Source organism: Engraulis encrasicolus, chromosome 2 (assembly GCF_034702125.1).
Source record: "Engraulis encrasicolus isolate BLACKSEA-1 chromosome 2, IST_EnEncr_1.0, whole genome shotgun sequence".
Lineage (NCBI taxonomy): Eukaryota > Metazoa > Chordata > Actinopteri > Clupeiformes > Engraulidae > Engraulis > Engraulis encrasicolus.
Window position 1 is genome coordinate 55,995,066 of NC_085858.1, and position 15,213 is coordinate 56,010,278.

Below are 15,213 nucleotides of genomic sequence, written 5' to 3' on the forward strand. Positions count from 1 at the left end.
TTGAATTGGTTAAATTAAATAGTATTGCATTTTTGAAGCGATGTCTTAAAAACCGCTGGCTTTCCTGTTGGTTGCGTTGGTATAGTTCTGTACTTTCTTGAAGAAGCGGCATGGGGCAGACAGGCAGGCAGACGAACATTGCTCTCAGGTTTTACCGGTTTCTGTTTACTTTCACGAACTCTCCGGCGCGCATAATATGATGTCATGGTCACGGTCATTAAGCATCGGTCTCGCTAGTTTGGTGTCAGCCTGCTCTCATATCGGTGGCACCACCGGTCTTTGTCGAGGAGACAGTCACTCACTCCAGTGCTAGGCCTATTTCCATTATCTGAACAAGCGGCATATCGGCTATCCTCACTTGGGATTAATGAGTGAAAGTAATACAACGCCATTTGACTTTTTTTTTCTGAGGTTGGTTGTAATATTTAGGATGTATATGTATGTACAGAATAGATAACTTATTGTGAGGCTGGTGGTTTGCCAACATATTGACTGACAGGTTAGTGGGAATGGTGCCTGTGAAATGCATTTGTTAACGATCACCCTTTTGGCCATCACTTTCTTAATAGTTGCCTGGTTTATTTGTGATGTAAGCCAGTTGATCTGTTGTCTATGAAACATCTCAGCATTTAATGCCTTCAATGATATTTCATGATGACACATCTGTCAAAAGCAACAGCAACATTGTTCTTGTTTTACCCTCAAATAAAAAGGGCAGCGGCCATTGATGCAATATTTTTTGTTCTTATAGGCTACATTGTTTTTTTTCCCCAAGTGACTTGGCATCCTGGTAGTGGCATTGTAATTGGGGGGTGTGCCACTCGGAGTCCTCTTGGCTGTGTATTGATAAATGTTGTTGATGTTTAGAAAGGCAAATTGATGTCTGTACAGGGAACAGGGCCGGCCAATAGTGATTTAATAACCTCTATGTTTTGCAATCTGCTTTAGAAGGATACTGTAGAAGGACACTGTCAAGGCTATCTTGCCTTGTTAATGAAATTGAAAAATAAATCATAGATGTACTCCAATAGGGAATATGAATTTTTGCTAACTTTCTTTGCTGATTGTCTTGACGCATAGACAAGCGAGCTTAGGGTAGATCCCTTCTTACCAACCTAATATAAACATGATATTGTTGACGAAAGTGTACCGTTGTAGGCTAGCTTGTGGGCCGACTGTACCTTTGATGAAAGTATACTATGAGCTGGAGTTTTAATTGGTGCTGTTTTCTCCCTCTCTCTTTCTCCCCCTCCCTCTTGCCTCTCCCTCTCTCCCTCTTTCACCATCTCTCCACAGGACAGTGCTTTGCTGCTTTCATTCCTCCAGCATCTGCTGACAGATGTCCACTCCGGACCCCCCTATGGGAGGGACCCCTCGGCCGGGTCCCTCCCCGGGCCCCGGGCCCTCTCCTGGGGCCATGATGGGGCCGAGCCCTGGACCCTCTCCCGGCTCGGCCCACAGCATGATGGGCCCCAGCCCGGGGCCTCCGTCCTCAGGTCACCCCATGCCCCCTCAGGGACCCTCTGGCTACCCGCAGGACAACATGCATCAGATGCACAAGGTGAGGAGACACAGCAGGCCTGCTTTTAGAAGCTGTTTACACATACTGTAGGGATGTTTTTTGAAAACGTATTAGTTTTGGTTTAGCATTTACACAAGTTTTAGAATGCTCATTTCAAAATTTACCATTTTGAAAATATCCCATTTAGGGGGTTGAAACGATCTTGTCACAATGGAGTTTTCATTTTTATGCTCATGTCGTGTATATACATAAACGGATAAAAAAAAATATCCAAATTTAAAAATGTCAGCATACATGTAACCAGCGCCTTCGTGATTAGGAGCGGGATTTGTAAATGAAAGAAACAGCAAGCCACTGATTCACTGATAAGAGCTGTAAACAGATGTCTACCTATAATTTTCATCCTCGGTCTGATAATGTTGTGGAACACTTTCATGTCACCAGTTGCACGTTTTACTGCTACTGCGTTTTACTGTGTGTGTAACCAAGATGCGTTATATTCAATATTGATTGAAGTTTTGACTGTTTGTTTGTGGCCATCTTGCATCATCTCCGCAGCCGATGGAGGGCATGCATGAGAAGGGCATGCCTGACGACCCTCGCTACGGCCAGATGAAGAGCATGGGCATGAGGCCCGGCGCCCACAGTGGCATGGGCCCTCCACCCAGCCCCATGGACCAGCACTCCCAAGGTATCCATCCACTCATGTCTACGCATGCCACCTGGCTAATATTCTAAGAACTAGGCAGTCCCTCCAGTTTTTCGCGATTCAGCGATCGCGTGGATTCATGCAAATTCAATGATATTCCGCATAATTTCACGATGCCACGTAATTCCTGTAAAGCCGCATTTTTCCCGCAAATTTTTCCCTTTGTCCCTGTGAGGATGTGAATTATCTTCCCCTCTTCACCGCTCCGTTTGTGAATGCACACGGACAGCATTGGCAACAGCAAGCGTATAAAGTGACTCTCTCTCTCTCTCTCTGGGGTGCGCAAACGGAGCACTCGCATTCGTTGACACACACACATAGACGCACACGCATACAATACTGATTCTGAACTTGAGCATGGCTAAATGAACTTTGTTGTGTCGGGTTTTGTTGGGGGGGAGGTTTGGAACTTAAGGGGGAAAACTTTGGACGGTTTGGGCGCCATTAACCACGAGGTTATTTCATATAGGCTAGTGCATTTTATGTTCCACACACTTTGCCGTTAAAACAGTCCCTCCATAACATCCACAGCATCTAGCGAGGCGCCTGCTAGCATGTTCCACTACCCAACGCACCACAGTTTCCCCGCCAGTCCACTCATTCACTCAGCACAAACTTTCAGCATCAGTCCACTCACCAGTCCACTGCACACACCAGCTCCGCCTCCATCCATCTACAGCGAAAGCGCTTCCGCTGGGAGAGCGCATCATTTCTGTCATATTCAACTGTCAATCAAACCCTCATGCAGTTTGCGATCGATATTGTTTGTTATTTTTGCCATTTAGTTCTTTCTTTGTATTTTTGGGTATTATGACATGTCATTGGTGGGGGTGTAAAGTATATGTATTTTGATATTGTTTTGGCCAATTTTAATTCTGTAAATCCCAGAAAGGGGCGCAAAATCTTTGCAAAAAATGAGAAAATGCCGCCACAAAATCAGACATTTTGACCGCAAAAATCACAAAATCCCAGCGCGAAATCCTGGAGGGACTGACTAGGGCTACATGCCCACAACAACGGTCGAAGTCATACATGCAGATGCCTGTTTTTTTTTCTCCACAATTTATCTGCATGCTCATGAGCATTTGGAGTTGGAAATCTGCTTAGCGGTAGAAACGGGGAAAGTGTATAAAACTCGTCTACTCGACGTAGATGCACGCCACGGGCGTGGCATGGACGACAAGCCTACTTCCTCCATTGACTTCGATCAATGTCCAAAATATAAACATCTCCTCCTGTGCTCTAAATTACTCTACCCAGACAGCACACTTATGTCTTGCCAACGTCGGCCAGATGTATTTTTCCCCGCTGTAAAATACATCGACAAGACGTCTTTAATAGAGCTGTCACAGTCAGGAGTCTCGCAATTTGTTTACATGACTCCTGCATCAAAGAGACTGGATATGATTATCTGGGTATGAATATGTGTCTTTGCCTGCAGGCATTTAACGTTGCTATCAATGCTCATCCATGATGTTCCCTGAAAGCAGGCTGTCAGATTTGGGGGTGGAACATCAGTAAACATAAATAAACCTCCAAGGGCATGTGCAAAAAAAAGCACTTCTGCGCTTTGAGCTGTTCCATCGGCGATGGAAAGTTGTCAAGATCCCCTTGCCCTGTTGTGCTAAGCGGTGTAGGTAGAGTAGATCAGGGCAGAGTGAAGGCTGGAGATGCAGATGCAAAGACCTTGAAATGAGGGCTACGTCAGTGCTTCAGGCCTATAAAGGACAAGCCAAACTTTATTCTGCTGACCAAAAAAGTGGTTGGTTGCTTGATATCACGTGACTTCATATGGCTTCAAACAGTGACTCTTTTGGACTCAGCCTCACCTTACCACATGCTATCCACCCATTTGGTAAGCTGACCTCAAGACCAGATCGTCCCAACATTTTCCCCACTATTTACAGTTCGCCACTAGTTGGATTAGTTTAAGCAAGCCTAATATATCCCTTTATTATATGTCTGGCATAATGGCATGAAGCGCGTGTGAAAATTTTAGACCCGCTTGTTAAATGACTCCATCACAGGACCTTGAGGAAAAATGTTAACTGTCAAGTGTTAACAGTACAAAGTGTGTGTGTGTCTGAACACGCACTGCTGTAAATGTTTACAGAATAATATGACCTCACGCTCTGATCTGAAGGCTGCAGCCGTTTCCCCAGCCAGCGGCTTAAAGGGCAGAGATCTGTGGTGTAAGAGCCGCTCGGTAGACAGCTGCACTGTCGACCAGGCGACCTACCCAGGCAGTTTTCTCCCTCTTTCATCTGGCCTGCTTTGTTCTGGGATTGTGTGTGTGTGTGTAAGCGGCAGACACGACTCGCCGTGAGAAAGGGAAGCAGGCAAGAGCGTCAGAGGAAGAGAGCGAGGGAGAGAGGCAGGAGGAGGAAGGGGAGTTCCCCCTCAGAGACAAAAACATAAGCAGTTGTCAGAAAACCACAGAGACAGGAGAGAGGCAGAGCAGAGCAGCGGAGCAGAGAGAGCGAGAGAGGAGGTTAACAACACAGTGCAGCTGGCCAACCAAGCAGGATGACTTCAAGCTCAGGGACACTTCATTCATTCAGTCTGCCCTTCATTCCTGGCTAAGTTTATGGACAAGGCCAAGAAGAGTTTACAGTTCTGAATCTGATGAATAAACATGCCTGTCTGTCTGGCTCCCGCGCCTCACTTCAAGACCACATTACACAATAGGTGTCCTTGCCCTTCTGTAGGTCCTTTTAAGTTTGTGAAATCTGTGTTATTTTTACTTTCAAGCTTTTTTTTAACTTTCAAACTTAAATTGGTTGGTACTATTAGAATAATTTTAATTCAATCGAAATGCTTTCTGATCCTCAACGCACGGAATGAAAGCGCTTCATGTAAACACCATGGGGAATAATTTTAATTCGGAAATATTAATTCAGAATTAAAAACATCATATTCACGGAAGCATCATGTGGCAAATATTCCACATTCCATTGCAAATGCAACTTGCAGCTGGATATGTGTGTATATGTATATTGCAAATGCAACTTGCAGCTGGATATGTGTGTATATGTATATTGCAAATGCAGCTTGCAACTGGATATGTGTGTATATGTATATTGTAAATGTTTTCCTCCGTCTCCACCTGGTTCCTCTGCAGGTTACCCGTCTCCTCTGGGCAGCTCTGAGCACGCTCCCAGCCCCGTGCCGGCCAACGGGCCCCCCTCAGGACCCATGATGCCCTCTGGCCCCGGCGGGGTGCCCAATATGGAGGGCGGCGACCCCCAGGGCATGTCCCAGCAGCAGCAGCAGCAGCAGGGCCGGGGCGGGGTGCCCGGCGGTGGAGGCCCCGGTGGTGGCCCTGGTGGACCCGGTGCGGGGGGGCCCGGAGGCCCAGGCGCCGGTGGTCCAGGCGGCCCGGGAGGTCAGCCCGGCGGGGGCGGCGGAGGAGCGGGCAGCGGCCCCGGGGGAGCGGGCGGACCCACGCCCTTCAACCAGAACCAGCTGCACCAGCTGCGGGCCCAGATCATGGCCTACAAGATGCTGGCGCGCGGGCAGGTGCTGCCGGATCACCTGCAGATGGCAGTGCAGGGCAAGAGGCCCATGCCCGGCATGCAGCCGCCCAACATGCCCAACATGCCGCCCTCCGCCGGACCCGGAGCAGGACCTGGGGCAGGCCCCGGACCTGCCTCCGCCAACTTCAACAGACCTCACGGTAAGACAAGGGGTGCCATCAAGGGGGTTCACCAGTTGTAATCTGCCATACATTGTTTTGCATGAAGAGTATTTCCAACTTGCTAAACAGTGCCATCTGCTGTTTGAGTAGGCCTATGGTGTAGTTAATGCAACATTGTAAATCCAGGAAGAGAATGTTACCATATAATTTTCTATTGGTTGTTGATGTCGATCCATGAACTAATCAGCATTTTTTTTTTTTTTTTTAAGTATGTTCCTTATTATGTATGAAAAATGTGCCCCCACTGCAACGTTATTAAAATGTCCTCTACTGCTCTCCGTAGGTATGGTTGGGCCCAACATGCCTCCCCCTGGACCCTCTGGAGTGCCTCCTGGCATGCAGGGTCAACCCACTAACGGACCACCCAAACAATGGCCTGAAGGTGAGCTCTCTTTACGAATAGAAACGCACAGACGGACAACTCAAAAACGCGTAATGATCTTTAAATGATCTGGGGATTAATCGCCCACCTCTGCAACTGCACTCTGGTGAAAAGGGCCCCTGTTTGGATGCAGTGTAAAATCTTGAATGCATGGGGAATCTGACTTAAGTTATATTAACTTTGGTGATACTGTATGCATGCAAGAATTATTTTCGTGATTTGACCTGAATTGTATCAAGATTTATCATTTTGATTCGTGATTGACAGAATACACGCATCCCAAACCTACGGGCGTTAGTAGTACAGCATTACACTGTGACTGTGCTAAGCGACCTTCTTCACGTCACCCTCTCCTCCTCAGGTCCCATGGGGAATAATGCACCCCCCAACAGTGGCCCTCAGCAGAAGCTCCTCCCCCCTCAGCCCACCGGTCGACCCTCCCCGGCGCCCCCCTCCGTGCCCCCGGCCGCCTCCCCAGTCATGCCCCCCCAGACCCAGTCGCCTGGACAACCGGCCCAGCCGCCGCCCATGATGCTGCATCAGAAACAGAACCGCATCACGCCCATCCAGAAGCCCCGCGGCCTCGACCCCGTCGAGATCCTGCAGGAACGCGAGTACAGGTGAGGGGCTTTTATTTTCAAGAATAAGAAGCTGTTTACACGTTATGGATCTTTTTGAAAATGCTGTGGTTTTGGCCTCACGTTGGCGTGAGTTTTAGAATGCGCATTTTCAAGAAAAATGGCTGAACGCACCTGTTACAATGGAGTTTTTATCTTTATCCACATGTCGCATTTACATGTAAACTGATAACAAATATTCCCATTTAAAAATATCCGGATATGTGTAACCAGCACTTAGTTCCCCTTTTTAGGATTAGGATATGTGGCGTGTGATGTATCTGTATCTATTGATCAGGTGTGCCATCAAAGGTGGTCAGGCTTATGGACAGATCCACTAATTGGGAGGGAAAGTAATCTCATCGCCCCCTGCTGGCAACGTTCCAAGCCCCTGCAACAAATGAATGTTTTTTTTCTTTGAAAAATTACATCTCGGCCCTGACGACGAAGTAGAAGTAGTGGCAGTCATATTATAGGCATGTTGGCCCGTTTTATCGAATCAGGTGGTAAAATGTTCGGTTTTTCACTGATCTGAACTGATTTTAATATTCTTTAAAAAGCTAATACAGAACTACACTGACTGGCATGTGTGACGTGTTTACTCCATGTAATTAGCATAGCCAAATTAGCATAGCCAAACATGAGCCAGAGAGGTGGTTACTCGTCACCACAGAAGCCATCATATCTACTAGAGAAGTTAAAACCAAACCAAAATGATCGCGTGTATATATGTGTAATAAGAAGACAATGTGGAACTCACAGGATTACAAGAATGTGAAGATATGCGAAGAACGCGCGTTCATTTGTTTCACTGTGTTGTCAACGACGCGCGAAGCTCAGCATGCTAGGAGCTGTAGTCCGTTTCCGACCAGATTGGCACAATTTCTATTTTTCTTAAAAGGGCAAAAAATGACTTAAGATTTTCACAGGTAGTAGTTCATCCTATTGTGTACGCTGAAAAATGTGTCTGGTGTTATAGTTCCTAGTCATATCTTTGTGGGATTTTTTTTTAAAACTCGTCTATGGGAGTTTCAATAGGATCGCCCTGGTGTTTGGAACGTAACCGCTAGGATCGCTGTTTTCCACTTTCCCTCCCAATTGGTTTCCCCTCTGCTCCTCATCTCCCCAACATGGTTTACATTTTGCATTTCATTTTCAAGCGTTGGATCAATAAAAAAAAATCACTATCTAGTCATCACATACACTACATGCTGGCCCAAGCAGGAGGATGGCTGTGTGCTTGAAAAGATTCATTTGTCTAAAACCCTTTCCTGTTTGTCATGTTTCAGGTTTCTGCAGTCTAGTACTCAATGATTTGTGTCCTTTTCCCAGTCTTCTCTTTTATTTTGTTGGAATGTGTTTCTTTTCACATTGTTGTGATGAAGAGTAACGATCCTTCTTGTGTGCCTGTGTGTGCTACAGGCTGCAGGCTCGCATTACGCACCGCATTCAGGAGCTGGAGAACCTTCCGGGCTCTCTGGCAGGAGACCTGAGGACCAAAGCCACCATCGAGCTCAAGGCCCTGAGGCTGCTCAACTTCCAGAGACAGGTGAGGCATTTTATTAGAGAGTAGAGTGCTTTTATTGTCACTATATAAATATAGTGAGATTATGTTTAGTAGCAACCCACAAATGCCCACAAAATAAAAGATATATTAACAGTAAATAAATAATGTATAAAAATCCATAAAAATCCATGTGCATCTCACAGTATCGATAGTCCTGAAGTATTGAGGGGGGGGCAGGTGACGATTGAGGGGGGGGCAGGTGACATTACAAGGACAAGCACTGGGTTAAGTAGAGTACACGTGCACATCATTCTATACAGCGTATGGCCCGGGACTGGAGCTCAATGTCCTCCGACGTAGATGGGATTTACATGCAGTAGACCTAATTGTCTGAATCACATACTCATCTTTTCCCTTTCGTCTGTCTTTCTCTCTGTCCATGCTCATCTATTTTCCCTCGCTTGTCTCTTTCTCTCTGCCCATCCCCAGCTGAGGCAGGAGGTGGTGATGTGCATGCGTCGTGACACGGCGCTGGAGACTGCTCTGAACGCCAAGGCCTACAAGCGCAGCAAGCGACAGTCGCTACGCGAGGCACGCATCACCGAGAAGCTGGAAAAACAGCAGAAGATCGAACAGGAGCGCAAGCGCAGACAGAAGCACCAGGTGAGACTCACTGGAAGGCTTTCTTTTAACTTTTGTTGCAGTTGGTTAAAAAGGTTAACTCATTGGCTACGTTTACATGAGACATTTAATTCGGAATTAACTCCATTTAATTCTGAATAAAGCTTAATTCTGCTTTAAAAACGTCATGTCAACACTTCAATTCGGAATTAAACGAAAGATCTAAGTAGACTCGGCAGAGGGGTTTTGGCCTAAGGCTATGCTTTATTTAGAATTAAGTAGTGAACACATGCTTTATAAAAGCAGTCTGGAGCATCACCTGCACAAGAGCAAAATTATGTTGATTTGCTGTGTGAAGGTGGATGCATTTCGTTGATCATAAGCGTGGATCAAACATGTTCTCTATTGTATGTTTTGTGTTGTTCAGGAATACCTCAACAGCATCCTTCAGCATGCCAAGGACTTCAAGGAGTACCACCGCTCCATCACGGGCAAGATCCAGAAGCTCACCAAAGCCGTGGCCACCTACCACGCCAACACTGAGCGCGAGCAGAAGAAAGAGAACGAGCGCATAGAGAAGGAGAGAATGAGGAGGCTGATGGTGAGGACTTGAACATGTTACATTACACGCATTACATTACACGTAGCTGACACTTTTCTCCAAAGCGACTTGCTTATTTTACTGGGTATATGGTTACAGTCCATGGAGCAATGTGCTTTAATGTAAGTTTGTGTTCACTAAATAATTATGCTTGCTGCTGTGGTATGTGCTGTCCAGGCTGAGGATGAGGAGGGCTACCGTAAGCTGATCGACCAGAAGAAGGACAAGCGTCTGGCCTACCTCCTGCAACAGACCGACGAGTACGTGGCCAACCTCACAGAGCTGGTGCGCGCTCACAAGGCTGCGCAGGTCGCCAAGGAGAAGAAAAAGAAGAAGAAGAAAAAGAAGGTGAGCTGAGCATGGCGGCAGATGAATGACGAAATGACAGGCAGATGGATAAGAGGTTCGGGGGGGGGCAGCCGGGAAAAACAGACGGAGAGATGGTCATAGGTTCACTATTTACAGAGCATGCCTTGCAACTTGAAAATATGATTGAGTGGAGTTTGTATTTGGGCTTGAATCTTGTTTTTGTTTTTCTTCCCCCCCCTTTTCAAAAGGCGGAGAACGCAGATGGCTCGACCCCAGCTCTGGGCCCAGATGGAGAGGTCAGTATGGTTCTAAGAATCCAAGCAAAGACCATTTCCACCTTGTCTAAAGTACTATACATCAGCCAGTCAGACATGTCATTTCACCAGGACTCTAAATGAACACCCACCAACCATTCAAAATCTGTTCACTTCAATTTGGCTGGTAGAAAACAACGCTTACTAGCCGCTTTGACCCGACCTATTAGTGAGTGTGTCAGGGCTGATAGTATTCAGGCTCAATGCCTGATTTCAGGCTTGACTGAGTTTGCAAAAATAAAAACATTGATAATAATTAGCCATTAGGTTATTCTTATCTCAGAAAGTGATACTGGTTCAGGGTTTTCTTCTACTATCAGGCTTGAATAATGGTCATACACAGGCTATTAAATGTTTGAATACAGTAATATGTCAAAATAGGCCTATGTTACGCCACTATGCAGTATCTTGTCGTCGTCGTTAGAGCAGGGAAAAAAGTTCAGGCTCAGGATTTTTTTTCACTCTCACCCCTGGTGTGTGTTTGGCTAGTAAGATTAAGATGTACTATCCATTTTGGGGGGGGGATTTAGTGAATTTAGAGCCCTGAATATCCTAATGTGATGCTTCCCTGACCTCCCCCATCCTCCTCCCCCTGCAGCCTCTGGATGAGACCAGTCAGATGAGCGATCTGCCAGTGAAGGTGATCCACATGGAGAGCGGCAAGATCCTGATAGGGGAGGACGCTCCCAAGGCTGGCCAGCTGGAGACATGGCTGGAGATGAACCCTGAGTAAGTGGGCTACCTCTCCTGATCCTATACCTGCACTTGGTTGCGTATACTGTAGAGTGCTATGCTGAGATTTCTGTAAAGGTAAAAAAGACAGGTGTGTTCGTGCGTGTGTTTATGCGTGTGTGTGTTCGTGTGCGTGTGTATGTCAAAGAAAATCCATGAACAAGACATCATGTTAATGTAGGCCAACTGTGTGTCTGTTTACAGCCTTGGCATCTGTCTTTAGGGCCAGAAAGATTAGTTCACATTTTTGATTCAAATTAAATCACTTTTAACGTCAATTTTATTTGACTAAATTGAGGTTTGTCCCACGTGTGTCCTTACAGCTACGAGGTTGCTCCACGTTCAGACAGTGAAGACAGCGGATCAGATGAGGAAGAGGTACTTATTCACATTCTTTCAGTGGAGAAAAGAAAAGTAATACCATACAGTGCTAATTATTCAAATCCTACCCAAAGTGTGATTGGGCCTTCTTCATGCCATCCATTTATCTAAGGGGCTGAACACACCTCTGACTTGCAACAATTATTAAAGACCTGTGTTGGTCTTCCCTTTCCTCTGTTTTCCTAGTATGACATGTCGTATGTAATATGAATATTTTTTTCTAATCTGTATTGGTCGTGACATTGCCATAGCTGCTGAACTGAGGGTTATACTATGAAGCTGGTTCAGGAGTAAAGCAGGTTAAGTTAAGAGGTAAATCATCTAATAGAAGAGCCTGGAGTGACTATTAGATGATTTACCTCTTAACTTAACCCGGTTCACTCCTGAACCAGTTCTTAGTGTAGGCCCCTGGCCATAAACAAACAAACAAACAAACGTCTGTGTTGCCATCCCAGGAGGAAGAGGAGGAGCAGCAGCCTCAGCCGTCTCAGGCCCCCACCGAGGAGAAGAAGAAGATCCCCAACCCCGACACCGAGGACGTGTCCGAGGTGGACGTGCGCCACATCATCGAGTGAGTGCAACTGCACCGTGACTTTGGGGGCGGTGGATTTACAGCTTTTGTCCTTGTCTCTTCTTCACTGGGCACTATTGTGATATGGGTTGATATGGTGTCTTTGTGCCTTTTATTAGGGATTTTTTTGTCATCTTATGTGTTTAGCTAGGACTCTTCTTTGAATCCTATCACTTAACCCAGACTGTCTGACCATTGGACAGATTATTATGTTGTTTGTGACATATTGTATATCAGACAACTATCTGATCTTGAAAGATATTGTTTCTTATTTCATTTATTTAACATTGGCTGAACTTGACACAAATCTGTCTGATGTAAACAAAATGTAAACAATAAAATCACTTATCCATGCTGATAGGTTTTCTATTTGCTTGGCAAAGCTTCCATTTCTAATCCTGGTCCTTTTGAAACGTTTCTCTCCTCTGTGCATCGGTCAGACACGCCAAGGAGGAGGTGGACGACGAGTATGCGGACGCCAGGTTCAATGCGGGCCTGCAGTCCTACTACGCTGTGGCTCACGCCGTCACGGAGACGGTGGACAAGCAGTCAACCCTGCTGGTCAACGGACAGCTCAAGCAGTACCAGGTACGGGCCCATCACTCCCATTACATTACATTACATCACATCAGATAAGACTTGGGCAGTCATGGGTGAGTGGTTAGGGCGTCAGACTTGCATCCCAGAGGTTGCCGGTTCGACTCCCGACCCGCCAGGTTGGTGGGGGGAGTAATCAACCAGTGCTCTCCCCCATCCTCCTCCATGACTGAGGTACCCTGAGCATGGTACCGTCCCACCGCACTGCTCCCCATGGGGCGCCACTGAGGGCTGCCCCCTTGCACAGATGAGGCATAAATGCAATTTCGTTGTGTGCACTGTGCAGTGTTCACTTGTGTGCTGTGTCACAATGACAATGGGAGTTGGAGTTTCCCAATGGGCTTTCGGCTTTCTTTCACTTAGCGGAGGCCTTTATCCAAAACAACTTACTGTACAGGGCATTGGTTACAGTCCCTGAACCAATGTGGGCTTAGGTGCCTTGCTCAAGGGCACTTCACTCCATGGATGGAGGAGTAGGGAGATGTAAGGGTGGGATTCGAACCTGCAACCCTCTGGCTCCCAACTCACCATGGTTTCTGAATGAGACATGGGGAAAAAACAGTAACGTTTCATAAAAGCTTCATGAAGTTTTGGGTTTTTTTTTCTCCCCACAAATATATTTTCCATCATGGTTCATCAACTTCCATCATTGGTGAAATAGTCGGTTTTGTAGGAGTGGATGGTCTCTCTTGTTATTTGGGCCCGTGTATACTGGCAGGGGCTCTGCCTGGGAGGACGGCTCTCCGAGATATTAGCTCTCATTGAAATATAATTTGGGATGCATGCAGCAGTAAACTCACCTTAATCTTGTGATGGAATACGTCATCGCTGGCACAGCTTGCGGCCCACTGCCAGAAGCTCACGTTGACCTGAGTGGATCCATTAAACATTTGCATAAAATATTCCTAGTTAAAATTACAGCATTTGCCCCCCCCATCCCCTGCAGGAAGGTGAATTAATTCCTGATGAGCGACAAGCGTGATGGCGACGACTAAGATGGATGAAATTTATTCTTCATTAGGAGTCATTTATTCATCTCAGCTTTGATTGAGGGGTGTGGCCTGTGTGTTTATTATGCCGTATCATTTGCATATCAGCACAGGACATGGCAACGTGCCCAGTATCACGTTAGTGCATTCATGAAAATTCAGCCTATTTATTCAAATGAGAGGGAGGCAAATGGAAACTCTACTGTTGTAAAGTCACACAGTGCAGCAGGCCAGTATCCTTGATGGCACATTTGACTTGTGTAGTGTTTGGATGTGTAGATACTGCATTCATTCCTAAGGAATTAACTGAAGATGTGTTGCAATGTGTAGATACTGCATTCATTCCTAAGGAATTAACTGAAGATGTGTTGCAATGTGTTGAAATGGATAGTTCGATCTTGGGGCCGTGAGCAGACACTGGCTCCACCAGCACGTTGCATCAGTTCAAGTCAAGCCTAAAATCACACTCGACACTAGTATTGAATGTCTGAAAAACCACAAGCTGCTCAGAAATGTCAAACATGAGTTAGTGACTCTTTGTTTCACAAAAGCGCATAGAAGAATAGTTCTGCTGGATGCTGTGCCTGTCACTGAACCAATATCTTAGTTTTACAAAACCAATATCTATTCCACTTCACATCATCTCTGGCTCACTTTCTGTCCCTCCCCCGTGTGTGTGTGTGTGTGCGTGCGTGCGCGTGTGTGTGCGTGTATGTGTGTGTGTGTGTGTGCGTGCGTGCGCGTGTGTGTGCGTGTATGTGTGTGTGTGTGTGTGTAGATCAAAGGTCTGGAGTGGCTGGTGTCCCTGTACAACAACAACTTGAACGGGATCCTTGCGGACGAGATGGGCCTGGGCAAGACCATCCAGACCATCGCCCTCATCACCTACCTCATGGAGTACAAGCGCATCAACGGGCCCTTCCTCATCATCGTGCCCCTCTCGTATGTACTCCTCCTCGTACACCTTATACCAGTGGTTCTCAACTGGAATAGTCTTGAGACCCACAATTTCTCGTGGTCAATACGTTGTGACCCAAACTGTGTCGCACCTTCAGCTTCTTCCAATAATAATGCAAAATATTACCATGCATTTCATAATATGCATTATTATTTGCATTGTATGCTGATATACAATGTGTCTTATGAAATGGAGAGGAAAAGGCCTATTAACCATGTTTCACTCTGTCTTCGACGTCATAGTCATTTTTAATGCATTGCATCACAGCGCCGCGACCCACCCAGGAACCCTCCGCGGCCCAATTTTGGGTCCCGACTCACCAGTTGAGAATCACTGCCTTATACCCCATCCTTCCTGTATAAATATATACCTTCTCTCCAACACCCCTTTTTCTTATCGATGGATTAGACTTCCATTGTTACCCCTCAAACCCTAGTTTGATTATCAGTTGCTTACTTTTTATGTTTACTGGCGTCATCACATTGGACCTTTTTAAACATAATGGGATGGTTTTAGTAGCGTTAATGTTAGCATCTGTGCTGCGTATGGTTAAGATGGTCATAGTTTTTTATTTTAAAAAAAGAGGCATGTTTTAGATAGATATGGCAGGAACATCCATCAAATCCAAGTACTTGTCAATATGTGCTTTCACTGCAGGCATACACAGTTACTTAAAGATTGTTTTTCTTTCTTCTCCCTGTTTTCA

At 46.1% G+C, this 15,213-nt stretch overlaps 1 protein-coding gene across 4 annotated transcripts in view; it reads left to right on the forward strand.

Annotated features, from left to right (window-relative positions):
* The window catches only part of smarca4a (SWI/SNF related, matrix associated, actin dependent regulator of chromatin, subfamily a, member 4a), a 33,926-nt gene that overhangs the window by 1,464 nt on the left and 17,249 nt on the right, over nt 1-15,213 (forward strand). For all 4 annotated transcript variants that reach the window (XM_063192470.1, XM_063192474.1, XM_063192478.1 and 1 more), the window contains exons 2-16: nt 1,297-1,561; nt 2,081-2,213; nt 5,353-5,907; nt 6,212-6,310; nt 6,672-6,930; nt 8,350-8,476; nt 8,924-9,097; nt 9,483-9,656; nt 9,834-10,004; nt 10,214-10,261; nt 10,878-11,008; nt 11,335-11,389; nt 11,848-11,963; nt 12,404-12,551; nt 14,328-14,491. In XM_063192470.1, the coding sequence (XP_063048540.1) occupies nt 1,340-1,561; nt 2,081-2,213; nt 5,353-5,907; nt 6,212-6,310; nt 6,672-6,930; nt 8,350-8,476; nt 8,924-9,097; nt 9,483-9,656; nt 9,834-10,004; nt 10,214-10,261; nt 10,878-11,008; nt 11,335-11,389; nt 11,848-11,963; nt 12,404-12,551; nt 14,328-14,491 (2,576 nt within the window). In that variant the 5' untranslated portion in view covers nt 1,297-1,339. The remainder of the gene's footprint in view (nt 1-1,296; nt 1,562-2,080; nt 2,214-5,352; nt 5,908-6,211; nt 6,311-6,671; nt 6,931-8,349; nt 8,477-8,923; nt 9,098-9,482; nt 9,657-9,833; nt 10,005-10,213; nt 10,262-10,877; nt 11,009-11,334; nt 11,390-11,847; nt 11,964-12,403; nt 12,552-14,327; nt 14,492-15,213) is intronic.